Below are 18307 nucleotides of genomic sequence, written 5' to 3' on the forward strand. Positions count from 1 at the left end.
GAGTGCCTTATAATGGTAACAACCAGGGTTCAAACCATAAAAAATGAGTGTTACTAAAATTCTTCTGGCAGGTGAATCCAGCAAATCTCAAGGAATAGTAAAGCAACAATAAACAGTCAGATTTGTTACTGCGCTCAAGGATGTTTTGAAAGCAGCCTCATATCAGACTGATTCCAATCATACTACAGTACCTGGCTCACTGTTCAGAATAGTCCTGTCGGACAGAATTTGTGTCAAGAGTGCTTATCGGTACAGCACCAATTTACAGCCACCCTTTGATGTTCCTTCTCTCTGAGACGCTGATCTGCCAGATGTATTTCTGTGTGCAATACTGAGTGCAAAAATCATTTCCACTGGATTTGGGATTTTTCTTTATGCGACTTGTTAGAGTGTGTGGGGGACATGTTATTGACCCTGGTCAGGTGAGTAGCACTGACCAGTGATGGAGTACATCTGTGAATGTTTCATTTACTTTCTCATATCTGTCATTATCTGTGCAAATAATAAATAATCATAAATAGGCACATTTATTTTCTAAACTTTAGAGTATTCTCATGTCAGTTATGTTGGATTGTTCAAGTACCATTTCAGGAATTACTGTATTGTAGATGGTGCAAATTAAACTATTTTATCGTTGCCAACACATGATGGGCAACAGAAAAGTATTCATACATTATTGCTCCCCCCTAGAGATCACCATAATGAACAGTCAATTTGCCGCTGTATTGAAAAGAATGACAAATATTCTTTACACAACCTTTGCACCCAGTGGAGGATAGCCCATTTATACACGTTAAAATTTTATACATAATAATAATAATAATAATCCTTGCATTTGATATAGCGCTTTTCACGTCGGGAGGACGTCCCAAAGCGCTTCACAGAATAGACTGTAAAGTGAATTGACTGTATATTTGTGGGCGAACGCGGCAGCCAATTGCGCACAGCAATGTCCCACAAACAGTCGTAGATTGAAAATGACCAATTTATTATTGTTTTTGTTTTGGAGGGATTATTATTAGGCGTGTGGAGTAAGGAAACTTGCCCAAGGTTTCGCCCTGCCTGGAATTGAACTCAGGTCTCTCACTTGCAAAGCGAGTGCTCTAACCACTGAGCTACAGGACTCCACATGATCTTTAAGTAAAGCTTCTGCAAGGTTCCTATAGTAGGGCTGCTAAATTGAGGTGAAAAATATATTAATTCTTGTTAAATTTCCAATGAAAACTATTTTTCAAACTTATGACTTTTTATCTGTAATAAGAAATCTTTTAACTCTCTTTTCTCATGTACTGTCTCTCATAATGGTGCTTTTACATGATTGGCGGCATAAATGTCCTTTGATTCCAGCACAGAAAAAGCAATTGAGAAGAGTGTAGAGTGAAGGATACATAATAATTATAATGTTTGCATTTGATACAGCTTCTTTCAAGTTAAGAGATCATCTCAAAACACTTCATAGGTGAACACACAGTCAATTTACGCACAGCAATATCTCCCAAATAGCCATGAAGGGAATGGTCAATTTTCAGCTGAAGGATTGCTGGCCAGTGCCATGGGAACAGTGCCATACATCTTTAACGTCCACCTGAACAGGAAGATAGAATCTGGATGCAATGTCTCATCCAAAGGTTGACACTGCTGACAGCCTTGCCTATTATCTTAAAGTCCTGCATTGGGCTTGAACTCACAACCTTCTCGACTCAAAGAGTACTACCTACTGAGCAAGGCTGATACATCAAATGCAATAATGCTGAGATCTAGAATAATAATATTAATAATATTAATAAGGGCAAAACCTTACGCAAGCTTCCTTGCACACCTCCACATGCAGTAAGTAGGTACCTGGTTGTCAGTCGATTAACAGATCGCTTTGGGGCGTAATAATCCCTTCAAAAAAAAACAGTAATAATAATTTGGTCACTCACGAATGTTTGTGTGACACTGCTGTGAGCAAATTGGATGCCGTCTTGTGCCCACAAAATACAATCACTACACTTCACAGTATATTCTGAAGTGCTTTGAGATGTCTCAACAACGTGATAAGGTGCTATAATAATAATAATAATAATCCTTGCATTTGATATAGTGCTTTTCATATCTTCTAGACGTCTCAAAGCGCTTCACAGAATATGCTGTAAAGTGAAACATTATATTTGTATATTTGTGGGCGAAATGCGGCAGCCAATTGTGCACAAACATTCGTGGATTGAAAATGACCAATTTATTATTGCTTTTTTTGTTTTTTTGAAGGGATTATTATTAGGTGTGTGGAGTAAGGAAACTTGTCCAAGGTTTCCCCCTGTTATATCAAATGCAAGGATTATTATTTTTATAGATCCTTCCAGATAAAACCAGTGGGTCACATTTTACTGATGCCACTATGAAAGATCAATTTTTTTTAAAAAAACTTGCCTTCATCAAAAAATATGAATTCAGGGAATAAAGCTTTGGGTTAACAAGAGTTTACACATGGTAAATTGTTAATCAGGGTCATACTTTTATAAGAAATAATGACAAAATGTAGCAAAGCTTTGGATTATTCAAAAGCATTTAATTATGTATTAATTTTTACTGAAGAATAAAGATTTTAGGAAATCTAAAATGGATAAATGTTTTTTTTATTACTGCATGAAAATATATATTGAGGTTAAGACCAGTGTACAAATCATACAGCCTTTCGTTCTCTTTCCATCTGGAAACTGTTTACACACATGGAAAACAGTTTGCTTTTTAAGCTTTTACTTGACCTATCACAAGCTTTGATCCAGAGTTAAATAGCTGCACATTTTCAGGGTCTAATCCCAATGTGAATTAAAGGTGGAAACAAATTAATTCTTTCTGTGAGTTTTTTTTCCCCAATAGTAATGGGATTAAAATTACAGTCTAAATTAATTTGAATTTAAAAAGATCTGTAATATATATGCAACCACTGTTGATTGTGCATGCAATGATCAATTTGAAAAATCAAATAAAATCCCATTAACTAAAATGAGTTGTGAAGAGAAAGTATAAATCATAGAGTTTGAATTTCAAGCTATAGAACAGTCACATTCAATTATAGTGCTCTATATATTAAAATAAAATGGAGATGTTTAATGGGGAACCATTTGATGGGGAACCACAATTTTTCGCTTCTATTTCCAAATCACTTTGTCTCTATAATGAATGTATTTGAAATTGCATCCATCTTTCATTGGAATCAATCTTTCTCCTGACTGATTACTTTTAAAATATTGATGTATCCTCTTCATGCTGTACTGCCTTTTAGACAACGCCTTGCCTTTGTAGACCAGTTATACTAGGCCAGCGATACCTTCCATTCAGCATATGAGAATGTATCAGACAGAATAGCACTCGTTTGACCCAAAACTCGATTTCCTTTTCCTTTGACAAAGTAGCACATGAAAACAAGACTCCTTTTTGAGGCAGATAATTAAATATTTCCCAAGGTAACCTGCCTCAATTGGTCAAAATTAGTGCATTGTCTTCAATGTCAGATGATTATAATAATCCTTGAATCTGATAGAACGGTTGATACCTGATTAGTATAGGTTTAAACCGATTTGATAACCAGGGAAGTTAGGATGAAGAAAGCTCTTCAATCCATTTGTCTTCTTCTCCATATATATTATTCCCATTTCAGCATTGAGTAGTTTCTTACATCCTGCGCCCTGGCTTCCGCCATCTTTCCTGGTTCTAACTCCACTTTCCCCAGTTGAGACATATTTATGTTTGCAGCTCTTTTTAACCTTTGTCCAAATTAAGACCAAAATTCTGTACAATCCAAATCCTTAAGACAATTATTCTTCAGACAATAGCCATAAGAAATGCCCCCTTTTTTCCTCAACCAAGGATTCCCATCCACTGTGGTAGGCAGAGCCCTTGACCGTGTTCACCCTACTTCCCACAACTCTGCCCTCACCCCTTCCCCTTTTCCCCAGAACCATGATAGGATCCCCCTTGTCCTCACCTTCCACCCCACCAGCCTCAACATCCAACAAATAATTCTCCGCCACTTCCGGCACCTCCAGTGTGATCCAACCACCAAACATATCTTTCCCTCTCCTCTCAGCATTCCGAAAGGACCATTCCCTCCATGACTCCCTGGTTCATTCCTCCATCACCACCAACAGTTGCTCTCCTCCCCCCGGCACCTTCCCATACCAGTGCAGGAGATGCAGTACCTGCCCTTTCACCTCCTCCCATACCACTGTCCAGGGCCCCAAACACAGTTTTCAAGTGAGACAGCGATTTACGTGTACTACCACCAATGTAGTTTATTGCATTCGCTGTTCATAATGTAGTCTCCTCTACATTGGGGAGTCAAAACACAGATTGGGTGACCAATTTGCTGAACACCTCTGTTCTGTCCGCAACTACGACCCTGAGCTTTCGGTTTCTTGCCACTTCAACTCTCCCTCCAACTCGCACTCTGACCTCTCCATCCATGGTCTCCTACACTATTCCAATGAACCACATTGCAAGCTTGAGGAACAGCACCTCATTTATCTACTAGGGCCCTTACAGCCCTCTGGCTTCAATGTTGATTTCAATAATTTCAGACCATAACAGCTCACCTTCCTCTCCTTCTCTTCTGTGACCATTACCTCTTCATCTGGGTCCAAGACACACCTTTTCTCTCTCTGGGCTGCTTGTTTTGTTGCAATTTCCCCCCTTTGTTTTGCATTATTAACACTTCTTTAACCCATCATCCCTGTCCTCCACCCCATTTTCTCCTTTATCTTCCTTGCTCTGCCCCCCCCTTTCTGTTAGTCCTTAAAAGTCTCTCCCTCCCAACATACCCCAGTTCTGATGAAACATTGACTCGCTTTCCTTTCTCCGTAGATGTTGCCTGATCTGCTGGTATTCCCAGCAACTTCTGTTTTTGTTTCAGCTTTCCAGGAACTGCAGAAATGCCCCCTCCTTTGGATAGAGTGGCTGCAGAAACTAGATGATTTGTCTCCTTTTGATTACAATTTCCAGTGGAACTTTTTCTTGCAGTAAACTAAAATACTGTCTTTTGTGTTATAAATCATAGCTAGAATAAAGTATAGATAGAGTGAGGCACTAATTCCTGATAGCCGTAGCACTAACAAATGCTCTGCACGGCTATATACCCGACAAGGAATCCTATACACTAATTAATCTAGCATTAAATAGCATTATTATGCATGTTGTGTTTATACTCTATTATCTTGCCTCCTGATTTCACATTTGAATGATGGGTAGTTGACAATGAAGAATAATAAATGTGGGTCACCAGAGTTAGTGTCACAGCTGGCACCGGAGATGGTGAATTATCTGAAAATCAGAAGCCCAAGTAGAACAAAATTGTCAGGAAATGGAGGTTAATAAAGGATATTGGAGGTTAATAGGGGATACTGTGTGCAGTGGAAGCTTTCTATATCATAACACATTTTGAGTTCCATTACATGTATATGTATCAGTATTAGATTAAGGATACTATGCATGACTGTGCTGGGAATCTGGAAGTGTTTCATTCTATCTGAGTAACTTGAGTGAATTATGTGTGTGTGTGTGTGTGTGCGGGTGGGGCAATGACTTTGCTGCTTTATAGAAGTTATTCGTTATTCCCTAGAAATCCAGATCCAACAAAGAACCAAAAGCAACAATAACAACTTGCACTTATATAGCACCTTTCACGCAGGATAGCATCTCGGAGCGCTTAACAGTGGTGGGCCAGACACATCTTTAATTTATTCCACTATGTTGGATAACATACGCATTTCTTTTTCTCTTGTCTTTGTTGTCAAAGGATGAGATCAGATGGGTCAAAAGACCTTCTTCATTCGAACCGCTCTTGTAAACTGGAAAACACCAGTCTGTAAATTGTGAGTGATTTTTTAAAAAAAATCCCAAATTCTGTACAATCTTAAATATTAAGACAATGATGCTAAGCCTGAGACTGTGAGAGTATGGGGCCTCTGATCTGAGGCCATCAATTAGATAGAGAGTGTATTTGTACTTTAATAAAAATAATAATAAAAATTCTAGCATTTGATTTAGTGCCTTATCGAGATGTCTCAAATCACTTCACAGAATATATTGTAAAGTATATTTTGTGGGCGAAACCCAGCAGCCAGTTGTGCACAGCAGTGTCCCACAAACAGTCGTGGACTGAGTGACAAATTATTATTATTTAAAAAAAATGTTTTTGAAGGGATTATGATCCCCGGAAGGCGATCTGTCAATCACCTAACAACCGGGTTCCTACTTACTGTTAGGTAAAGAAACTAGCCTAAGGTTTCACCGCGCCCGGGAATTGAGCTGGGTCCTTTCGCTTGTCAGTCAAGTGTTCTAACCACTACCGAACAGGATTCCGTTTACACTAGATTGCCCACTGCAACTATCTGTTCAAATCCTATTTCCCTATTCTTTCTCTTTAATATTATTTTATGAACAAGTTAAATATTATACTCCAGTTTTGAATACTATTACTGACTCTGCTTCTTTGGTCATTTGGGATTAAACATTTCGTAATCTCTGTGGAATAAAATCACTTTTTATTTATCATGATCCTCAATTGATGGTCTTTTGTCTGTGAATGAAAATGATCTCCTATTTACTCTCTCAAACCCATTCATAATTTTTATGTTGGGGTGACTGTAAAATAACATTCTTAAACTGTCAAATATATAACATAATAAATATTTATGCTGGTAATATATTTTCTAATATTAACATATGCATCAGTTAAAATTATATGGCCTTCTATTTTTATGAACGGACTGAATGAATAGTCCGAAAGGTTGACAGATTGAATGAAGTGAAAGCGGATGCTTTCTGCACAATCCTAGTACATATATCAGTGGAGAGACTGAAGTTTATTTTAGAAAGAAAGTATGAGAGATAAATATGCAGGGCATTATCAAGAATCATATCAGCAGATGGCTTATTGATATAGATACAATTTTTGGTTTCTCAGTAGAGCAAGTTTGCAGCTGTCATTCCGGATCTCTTTTAAATTGTCCAGCTTTCGACCAGAATATACTTAAGACACCCAATGAACATTAAAGCACACTGCTAAGAGGCTATTTAAATAAATCCCCACCGCATTAAATGTGTGCATGTGTAGAAAGAAAATAGGGATTCTTTTTTGGACTCTCTAGAAATTTTAGGTGATGGCCCTTTGGAATATTTTAGGTGAAGGTCTTTTGGAATGTAGGAAAGCAGGACAAGGTGGAGTCAGAGGTAGGTGTCATTTTTAGTTATAGTTATTATATTTAGTTATAGTTATTATATTTTTAGTTGTAGTTATTGAGTTAGACTAGAGCAAGTAGCACACAAGTCTATCAGTCTCCACTTCACATCATTCTCCACTTCACATCAATCACTGCCAACTTGTTTAAGGGATGTTTTATATTAAAAGCTTTTATACTAACCTTTGGTGTCCTGGTCATGCCTGCTTTACAAATATATATATCAAAATATATGCTGGAAATACAATGAATACAATACAAGGGAAGGCCATTCAGCCCATCACGCCTGTTCCATCAGTTTATTGGATCTTGGTAGATCTTTTAGTGTCAATGGCCTGCCCTTTCACCAAATCCCTTCATATCTCCACTACCAAATGCCCCTCTATTTCTCACCAAAAATCTGCGCCATCTGACACCAAACAGAAAGCAATACAGATGCTCCCAGATAGGCTGTAGGACATACATGACGGTGCAGGGGTAGTGGTTCAATGGCACTTTTGACTATAATTTGCGGGTGAATGAGGCCAAAGGTCTCGGAGGAGTGAGACTGGTGAATGAGCGAGACTGGCACAGGAGTTCGGGCCATGGTGGGACCCATGTGTGGAGACTCCAGTTCAACATGGTGGCAGTGAGTGGTAGAAGAGTACCTGCGAGCAGGATAGAGACCAACAGGGCCAGGAGCGAGGTTACTGCAGGGGCGGTTGCAAGGCAAGGCTGGTGGGAATGGGAGCTAGGTCTGCGAGTTAGCAAAGGCCTTGGGGAGCGAGGAGTGTGTAGAGGCAATGGCAGTGTGTGGGAGGGGAGTGCATGGAGTCGGGATGGAGACCAAGGAGTCCAGGAGGAAGGTTAGTGCAGCATTCCAAATAGCCAAAGGGAATGTTTCAGGCTGGTCTGTACGGATATGAAGTGAAGGTGTGAGTTGGACACAGATACTCTAGCAGGGATTGGTGTCTCTTGACAGTTGTCGTGCAGGGTTTAACACTTGAAATACTGGATGTTTTGTGTTATGAATATGTGCATAGTCCATGTTTTCTTCTATACATTTATCATGATGAACATTCTGTGGTTGATTTGGAAAGAGGAAGAGTTTGGAAATTTGGGTGTAAGTCTTGCATTTCTTGCAATTCATTGTTGTTGTTTGGTGCTGATTCAGGGATCCATTTCCTTCCCAACTCCAACACACCACTATCTTGGATCCCATTCCTATTAATACATTTTTGTGTCTGTTGTAATATTGTCCTGACAAACCTGAACCTGTATCCCCTTGTCTTGCTACCTTGGTGAATCTGAAGAAAGGATTCACTTTCTCTACCATACTTAGCTTTCTTTTGCCCACAAAATATGCAGTCAAATCACTTTACAGTATATTCTTTAGGTGCCTCAAAGACATGATAAGGCGCTACATCAAACGCAAGGATTATTATTATTATTCGTTTATGCCTTGATAAGGTCCCTTCTGAGCTATCACGTTTCACTTCTGAAAAGGCCTAGCCTATCTCATTTTGCATACAACTGATCCTTCGAATGCCGGGAGACAGCCTTATTCTACTCCTATTTCTACTCCAATACAAACTGATGAGCCCTGTACCACTTGAAGATAAGTTTTGAAGATGCAAACTGAAATGAACTGAACTGTGTTGCCCTTTATCTGTTTATTGTTGCTCATGGTCTGTGGACATCATGAATGACAAGTCAACTAATCAACACCCGTGGGTCTCATTCAACTTACGCCTTTGTGCATTCTCCTCCATCAATGTCCCTTCTAGTTTTATTTCCTATATGCAGCCACTTGTAAATAATAATAATAATTAATAATCCTTGCTTTTGATATAGTGCCTTATGTCTGTATTGAATTTAATTTGCCGGTGATCATGCCCTGTCAAGCTCTTTTTCCAAGGTCTTAGATGCATCTCCTGATTCCACAGTTTCCCTTCGCTTTATGTCATGCGCAAGTAGTACCAGCTTGGACGTGCTTTCTGATCTTCTCTACGGATGTACTATACATTTTAGTGCAGAAACATCCATCCAGAGTATTGAGAATTTATATTGGTTTTACACTTGCAAATACTGTATTAATAATAAGAGCTTACATCGGAGTCTTCATCCAATGTGCTTGATTAAAAAAAAATACGAGGGTCCTATTTTAAGCAAGACAAAAACCCACATTTAATTGCCGATCTCATCCGTAATACATGAGCATCAACTTTGTCGTATGGCTGGCCACATTGGGTCTAATCTTCTCTTACTGTTAAATTTTTCTTGCTCCCAATGGCCAATAACTGCCAGTGAGTTACATCATAGGGCAATAGAACAAAAGATAACTGAGGTATTGTCAATTTATTTCAATTTCAAATCCACACCTTGTGCTGTTTATTTTCTTGTATTATTCATTTCAGGAACGTGTCGAACATTTTTGGCTGCCCTTCACTACTGTTTGTTCAACAGGAGTGGCAAGCAGACACTTTTTTTAAAGTGTAAGGTTGTCCTCACCTTCATGTTTGTGTATTGAAGAATGCTGCTTATTATGGTAACTCTATGCAGTATAGAAAGCAAGTTGAGCCATTGAAAATTGCATTTCAGAACCACATGCTGCATGGGAAATAATCTTAACAGCAGCAAAATGAGACTCCCTACAGATATATTTCAACAAAAAGAATTGCTATTACTCAGCGTTGACTGGTTGCCAGTGCATTTTTATTATAGTGCATGAGAGACTATAGCTCAAGGATATAATGGAACGAGCACTGACGGCAATTTTCTAGGAACAGTGTTACATATTTAATGTGTGGTTGCAAATTGGTCAGTTGTCTTATCTGTTATTATATTAAAATTCTGGTTCAAATAAAGACAAATAGTAATAATCCTTGCATTAGCATCAGAAACTACAGTTTAACTGAATCCAGAACTGTTATAAATATGTTTAGATGTTTGCTCAGTTTCTCCATTTGTGTAATTTTTCTCTTTTATTTTGCAGTGGGATGCTATACCAGAAATGGATGAATACAACAGACCGATTCATACCTATCAAGTCTGCAATGTGATGGAGCCGAATCAGAACAACTGGCTACGGACTAACTGGATATCCCGCGAAGCAGCTCAGAAAGTCTATGTTGAATTGAAGTTCACTTTGAGGGATTGCAACAGCATCCCCTGGGTCCTGGGAACCTGCAAAGAAACATTCAATCTGTATTACATGGAAGCAGATGAGTCTCATGGAATTAAATTCAGACAAAACCAATACACCAAAATTGATACAATTGCAGCTGATGAAAGTTTTACTCAGATGGACCTGGGAGATCGTATACTTAAACTAAACACTGAGATTCGCGAAGTTGGGCCAATAACCAAAAAAGGATTTTATCTTGCTTTCCAGGATATTGGAGCCTGTATTGCTCTTGTCTCTGTCCGTGTGTACTATAAAAAGTGCCCATTTACATTCCGTAGCTTGGCGATGTTTCCTGACACGATCCCCAGAGTTGATTCTTCCTCCCTTGTAGAAGTTCGCGGTTCCTGTATAACGAACGCAGAGGAAAGAGATACCCCAAAACTTTACTGTGGTGCAGATGGAGACTGGCTGGTTCCTTTGGGAAGATGTGTCTGCAGCATTGGCTATGAGGAACTTGATGGAGCCTGCCATGGTAAGCGAATAACACGAGCACTAAGAATTCTTAAAACGTGACAAGTTAATCTTCATTATCAGGAACCTTTGCCAAGAGGAAAGAGGGTGACAGCATGGTGACAGCTTGCCATATATTCAGATCTAGTCATACAGTTGACACGGGTTTTTTTCTAGAAAAATCATGTAGGCAACCACATCTACCACAGCCAGTTGTTCTGTGTGATACAAAAATAACCCAAGGTAAATCCTAAAGGGAATTGCACAACTACTGCAAAACAGAACAAGTGCATGGATCATGGTTCCCAATACATCACAGCTCCTGATACTTTTAACACAATCTATTTCAAGAGTAGCAGCCCCTTTCATTTCCTTTAAAACAAATGTAAATAAGATTATTTCATCTGTGTGAATTCTAGTGACTCATCGAATGTTTTCAGATACTGGAATATTGACATAACACAGGGTGACCAAAAATTTGTGATACCATTACAATGTCTAATAAGTCTTAAAGAAAGGATGATTTGTTTTTATCTAATAGGGTAGATATCACGTCTTTTTGGTCACCCTATATAATACCACATCACAGTGGGTCCAAAATGTAGGTTGGGCTATTAGCCCATGGAATGACCATATTTGAAAGAATATAGATGTTTTAAATTATGTAATTAATAATTTCATTGGTTAATTATATAGGTAAGGCCACCTGCATTTGCTTGAGCATAGTTAGCTCATGGGATTCAAGTCTAATCAATCTTATGGTTTGATCTATTATCTGATACTCATTTCTTAGTTTCAATATTCTTCTTTTGTTCCGAAACATAGTAAAACAGATATGTGTATAAGGAGTACAATTTGTATTTTATCTTAAAATCATTTTTTTCTGGTGTCATTGCGTAACATGGAGTATCCCACGGCTGATTCTGGATGCTTAACATGTTTGTTCAATGTAGGTTTTTTTTAAACAGAGCACTTGCAACACAGTCTTCTACAGTACCAAGCCTTTTTGTGTGCACCAGCTAATGCAAGGCCCTGGAGCCCAAACACTGCAGTACCAGCCTTGGAATGTGGACATCATGCATTGCCAGGCCTTTGCCAAGATTTAGAGTCCACACACTGTGTACGTGTTAATGAAGAAAGGGTTATCATTGCCATAAGGGGATGGTCATGATCATAACATTAAAGGAGAATGATGATCATAACATTAAAGGGAATACTTTAATCAGTGGAACTAAGTTGATAATAAAGGACATTATTAACATTTAACAGCCAACATGAACAGATATAGGCTACCTAGAGATTAGTAAACTAAAGCTTGTCAAATTCATTTGTGTAATTGTGCTTATTTAGAAGTGCAACAAATCATGTTATTTCTCTAAGGCCTGTACTTGCGTGGTTGGTATATGCAATGCAACTTTAAGCAGCAATTGATAAGGTCATACAACAGCCCCAATTCAAATATTTACCATAAGAATACAACTCTAACGGCATTTTTTTAAAAAATCAATTGCAAGTTACAACACTCTGCATGAGGAGACTTGCCTCCAAGTAATGTTGGGGACCAGCCTTTTGACAAAATATCATATTCTTTTGCAAAGACCTAAACAATCTATCGCTATTTTTAGTTATCAGTTTATGTATGTTCAAACCATTGTATATAGAAGCTACTGGAGACAGTATTTCAGGTCCTGCGTTATACTTTTAAAAGTCGCAAGTTAGCTTTTATCCTGCAGGCTTACAGGGCACATTTGCCAGTGAACGCTCTGATTCCGGCAGTGTTTGACTGCGATATTTGCAGTGCTCACGCAGTGCAAATCACACTGCAGTCACGTTCCTGACACCGCCTGGAGGAGGTGATTTCAGGAACAGTGTTTGATTCACACCCACACATTCTAAACGCAGTGAGTGTAAATCATTCCGGACTTGTTCTTCATGCTCCTTTCTGAAACATATGTCTATTCTTTAGAAATGCTTTTATCACAAATCTATTAAAGATCTGGGGATTCACAGCAATGTGGAGCAGCCAGTGTAAATCAAACTATCTCCTGCACAATGTTCCTTGCATCTATGCATAATGAACAACTGTCTGAGGCAAGAGGTGAGATAACAACAATATCCTAATGATGGGCACCCCCGACAGTGTGGCTATATATTCGATTGAATCCCTACACCATTTGTAATTATGTATGTGGGTTGTGGTCCAGCACTTACTGCAACTGGGCTTGTTTGTATCTGGTTCCTTCTGATTGTAGTCAGCCATTGGCAAACAAGCCAGATTCTGACTGAGAGCAGGTGCCAGTAAGCTGTATGAATATTTTTCAGGGCTATTCTGATTGTCAGAACGCATAGATTTCCCTCCCCACCATTGTAATTAGCAGGGATTCTGCATAATCCCTGAATTATTTTACTTTTTGCCCAAAAAATCTACGCAGTCATTACACCTTACAGTTCCTGATACTCCATTGGACCGCTGTATTGCCGGAGGTGTCGTTCTTCACATGAGACATTGCACTGAGACCTCGTCTGCCTGTTCAAGTTGACATTATAGATCCCATAGCACTACTTGAAGAGAGATAATATAATAATAATAATCCTTGCATTTGATATAGCGCTATATCACGTCTTCGAGACTTTTCAATGTGCTTCAAGAATATGCTGTAAAGTAAATTGACTGTAGATTTGTGGCCGAAACATGGCAGCCAATTGCTCACAGCAGTGTCCCACAAACAGTCGTGGATGACACCAAATTATTATTATTTTAAATTTTTTTAAAGGAATTATTACCCCCAGAAAAGCGATATACCAATCAACTAACAACCAGGTTCCTACTTACTGCTAAGTAAACAGAGGCGTTTGGATTAAGGAAACTTGCCCAAAGTTTTATCCTGCCTGGGATTCGAACCCAGGTCCTCACGCTTGCGAGGCGAGTGCTCCAGGAAATGGGAGTTTCTCCCTCTGTCATGGCCAACAATCCCCAAATAAAATTCATAATTCATTGTTTGTGGAACATTGCTGTGACCAAGTTAAGATGTTGGATTCACCCTTAAATACAGTCACTCCACTTCACAGTATATTCTATGAAGAGCTTTGAGGGATACTCCCAAAGTGAAAGCCACAATACTAATTGCAAGGATTGCTAACACTGAATTCTCAGTTGCACAATGTCACGTATTCTCTAGTCAGCTGCTCCTTCCTACCTCTGCAACCTACTAATCTTTACCCACCTATTCAATCCCTACACTCGGAGGGCATTTGCCTCCTCCACATCCCCTGCTCTGCCCGTCCCATCATTGGCAGTTTGGCCTTCAGCCTTTCTACTCCCACCCTCTGGAACTCCATTCTGGTGTCCCTCTGTCTCGCCCCCTCCTTTGCCCAACTCAACACCTTCCTCCTCGACCGTGCCTTTGGTCATCTTCCCACCCTTATCCTCCACCCCTCTTAATTCCAATCCCCAGCTTGTGTGCAAATCCTCACCGTCTAATGTCTTGGGATATTCTCCTGATGTGAAAGGCACTATATAAATGCAGTTTGTTGTTGTTTTTGTTGTAGTCCCACATTGCAATTTATTTTTCACCTGCTGCTCAACTCTTCTGTTGCACTTTAGAACATTGGTGTTTGTGAACTGTTCTTGACTGTTATGCCAGTTCACTTGCTGCCTCATACAGTAATGTAGCCTCATAGTGACACAAAGGCACAGAGTGCACTCAGTGGTACAAAGGCACAGAGCAGGGCGGATCTTGTCTGCAATTTGCCTCACATACTTGAATTGTCAATATTGGCCATTCAGCAAGTCCTAACAGGCAGGTCTGAGGAAATAAAGGACAAGATCTGTGGAAATGTGCTCTGAAGCAGGTGAGCTGTCTGCCTGCTTTCTCGCTTAGGCATTGTGTATGTTACAGGGAAATCCAGGGAAATACATTCAAGGAGAGAGTATACCATTGAGAGGTACAATAGCGTTGTATTAAATGCCAATCATCTATTAGCCCGTATCTAGATTTTTGTAAAACAATGTGGGGATTTAAGGGGAGAATATCTGGGGACAAAAATAATTGGACTTAAGGGCAAACACTTGAATATTAATTGTTCTATCTTGCATGTTAGCTTGAAGATGTAGCAATTAAACATTTACCCAATGACCTTGTTTACAGTTCTTCCAGATGGTTTTAATGTGCAACCACAGATTGTAAGTTTATAAAGTTTGGTCCAGGTTCTGTATTTCCCTTTGTTTTGATTTAATGAAGTTTCCTCCTGTGCATTTGAACTGTGATGTTTTAATAGCTAAGCACTTGTACAGTGCACCAGGGAGCCAGGATAATACAAAGGTAAGTACATCCAACCAACCTATAAGATTCCAATCATTGTACATTATGCTTGATGTTTAAAGCCACCCTTAGGCTGTCATATGATTTAAACATCCAACTATTGCATTTTTAATTAGTTAATGGGGCTTCAGTACGTGAAAATGTTTGCCTTTGGTATTGATCACTGTAAAAGTTCACTTAAGTAAAAGTTACTTCAACTTAGTTGAGTGTGACACAGTTTATAAGCTCATATACAGGCAGAGCCCGGAAAAAATAGCCAAGTTAATCTTTTGATTTTCATCTGTTGTTATCCAGTATTACATAGAATTACATGGACTGTATAGCACTAAACATGCCATTCAACCCAAATAGTCCATGCCAGTGTCTATACTCCACATGAGCCTGCACCCATTCTAATTCCCTCTCCCTATCCAAACCCGTACCTCTCTACTCCCTTCTGTGTGCATTGCCTCCTTCTTTTTGCATTACAATGTTCATTTTGGATGCTTTCCTACAGTGATAAAAATATGCAGCTTGAGGCTTGAAAGCATCATATTATACTGCTGCAGTTTTCAGATGGAAAACAAAGCAAAGTACTTCATATATATAAAAATGAACCAATTCCAGGCATTATATTGAAATAGTATTGGGTACAAACACATTGCTGATTGGGTTCCAGGGAAAACAGGAAAACCAATTTGAGTCAACTCAAGTGGAAAGAAGTGTTCTCCACAAACAGATGTGCATTTGGGAAGGTGTTTAAATAAACTGGATTCAAACCAATCCAGTGACTTTGCAGCCTTTGCAAATTTATGTTACAGAGTCAGAGGTGATTGTTATTTGTGTTTTGCATAAAGTTATGCTCTCGGGTTATAAATCCATGTAGTAATAGTTACAGTCCAAATCAAATACTAAAACTGAATTTAGTCCTTAGTTTTATTTATGGTTAGAGCACTCGGCTTGCAAGCGAGACACCTGGGTTCAATTCCAGGCAGGGGGAAACCTTGGGCAAGTTTCCTTACTCCACACGCCTAATAATAATCCCTCCAAAACAAAACAATAATAAATTGGTCATTTTCAAACTACGACTGTTTTGGGACACTGCTGTGCGCAATTGGCTGCCCCATTTCGCCCACAAATATACAGTCAATTCACTTTACAGCATATTCTGTGAAGCGCTTTGAGACGTCTATAATAATATAATAATAATAATAATAATCCTTGCATTTGATATAGCGCTTTTCACGTCGGGAGGACGTCCCAAAGCGGTTCACAGAACACACTGTAAAGTGAATTGACTGTATATTTGTGGGCGAACGCGGCAGCCAATTGCGCACAGCAATGTCCCACAAACAGTCGTAGATTGAAAATGACCAATTTATTATTGTTTTTGGTTTTGGAGGGATTATTATTAGGCGTGTGGAGTAAGGAAACTTGCCCAAGGTTTCGCCCTGCCTGGAATTGAACTCAGGTCTCTCACTTGCAAAGCGAGTGCTCTAACCACTGAGCTACAGGACTCCACGTCTAGAAGATGTGAAAAGCGCTATATCAAATGCAAGGATTATTATTATTATTATTTCACAATTTTCTTGATTGCCCATGTGATTGTTTTATTATTAAAAGATTGATAGACATTACAATCCAACAATGTACATTTATATTGCACCTTTCATTGTGGGAGGGTGCACCCAACCACTCAACATTGCTGACTGGGAATCTTAGCTGGCGTTGGGAGGGAAAGCGTGGTCAAAGAGGTTCATTCGTCCATATTGATATGTCCATATGACCCCAGTTTATTACTTTTAGAAATCTCTGAGAGCTGATCTGCTCAACTTACTAGTCACTAGTGAAGCAAATTTCTTTGCTTTTTTAATACCAATTTTTCTCTGCAATTTTTGGCCTTTCCTCATTTCCAAAGGTGTCTAAATCCAATTTGTTCCTCTGGTGTATACAATAGTATGATGAGCAATAAGTACTATGCAATAAAGAGCTGAAAGTTGCAAATAACACAAACATCACAGTCAGCTGATCTTGACCAGCAAAGCAGCTAGGGTGCCTTAGACTGGGGAGATAAAATCATTCATTGTTCCTGCTCCTGTATGCTATGCAGGAATCACTGCTCAAAGAAATGTGAGGTGGACAGAAATAGCCTCATCTGCTTTTTGAAATAACCTCATCTGCCCATAGTCAAATACTTTTAACATGTATGTTGAGGCTCTCACATGAATAATGGCCACATGAGTGACATACCAGCTGGAAAGGGATCAGAGTGAACGTTGACTTTATCTCAGTCGAACAAATAGGAGTTGGACACCTTCCAGAGAGAAGGGGAAAAAACTGGCTGAAAGAAAATGAAGCAATTTTGCTTCACCAGTGACTGTGGAAGTTCAGCCAAAGACTCAGGGACATACGATTCTGGGCTTGAAATCTGATGGTCTCTTCACCTTTTAGAGGTTCATGAAATGAAATTTATAAAACACCCTCTGAGTCGCAGGGCCACAATTAACTTTGACAGATCTTGGAAGTCCTCAAACCTGTCAAGCTAACAACAACAACTTGCATTTATTTTGTGCCCTCCACTCGAGATAGCATCTTGGAGCACTCACAACAACAACAAATTACATCAATATAGCTCCTTTTACATGGCTGGAGGCTGCCCGCACTAGATGAGTGGTGTGCTGCATGACTACCATTCCATCATTTATTTCATGCAGACTTCACATTCCATTATAATACATTTCAAAGGATCAAACAGGAAGTAAATGGTTTTAGACTGTCACTTAAAAAAGGAAAGTTTACGAAATAGATCTATGACTATAGTAGGTTATTCACTGCAACAATTCCAGTAAAAATATAGATTTGATCAAATCTCCTTCTGTGAGGTATAATTCTATGATTCTATTTATTTGGGGAGGAGGACAAGTTTGCAGGGCTATGGGGAGAGAGCAGGTGAGTGGGATTAATTTGGATAGCTCTTTTCAAAGAGATGGCACAGACACAATGGGCTGAATGGCCTCCTTCTGTGCTGTATATTTCTAAGATTCTATCAAATCTAAGGGCTTTAATGTATTCAAAGAAATTCTAGCATTTATCAAGGCTATTATTTCACTATCTTCATTTACCCAGAACAGAATATTATTGGTTAATTGATAGATGGCAATGGAATGAAA

General features: G+C 39.0%; 1 protein-coding gene across 1 annotated transcript in view; it reads left to right on the forward strand.

The window, feature by feature from the left end:
• The window catches only part of epha6 (eph receptor A6), a 309294-nt gene that overhangs the window by 62159 nt on the left and 228828 nt on the right, over nucleotides 1–18307 (forward strand). Inside the window, exon 3 of the mRNA XM_042334275.1 lies at nucleotides 10195–10858. Coding sequence (XP_042190209.1) covers nucleotides 10195–10858 — 664 coding nt within the window. The remainder of the gene's footprint in view (nucleotides 1–10194; nucleotides 10859–18307) is intronic.

Source organism: Callorhinchus milii, unplaced genomic scaffold (genome assembly GCF_018977255.1).
Source record: "Callorhinchus milii isolate IMCB2004 unplaced genomic scaffold, IMCB_Cmil_1.0 Scaffold4, whole genome shotgun sequence".
Classification (NCBI taxonomy): Eukaryota; Metazoa; Chordata; class Chondrichthyes; order Chimaeriformes; family Callorhinchidae; genus Callorhinchus; species Callorhinchus milii.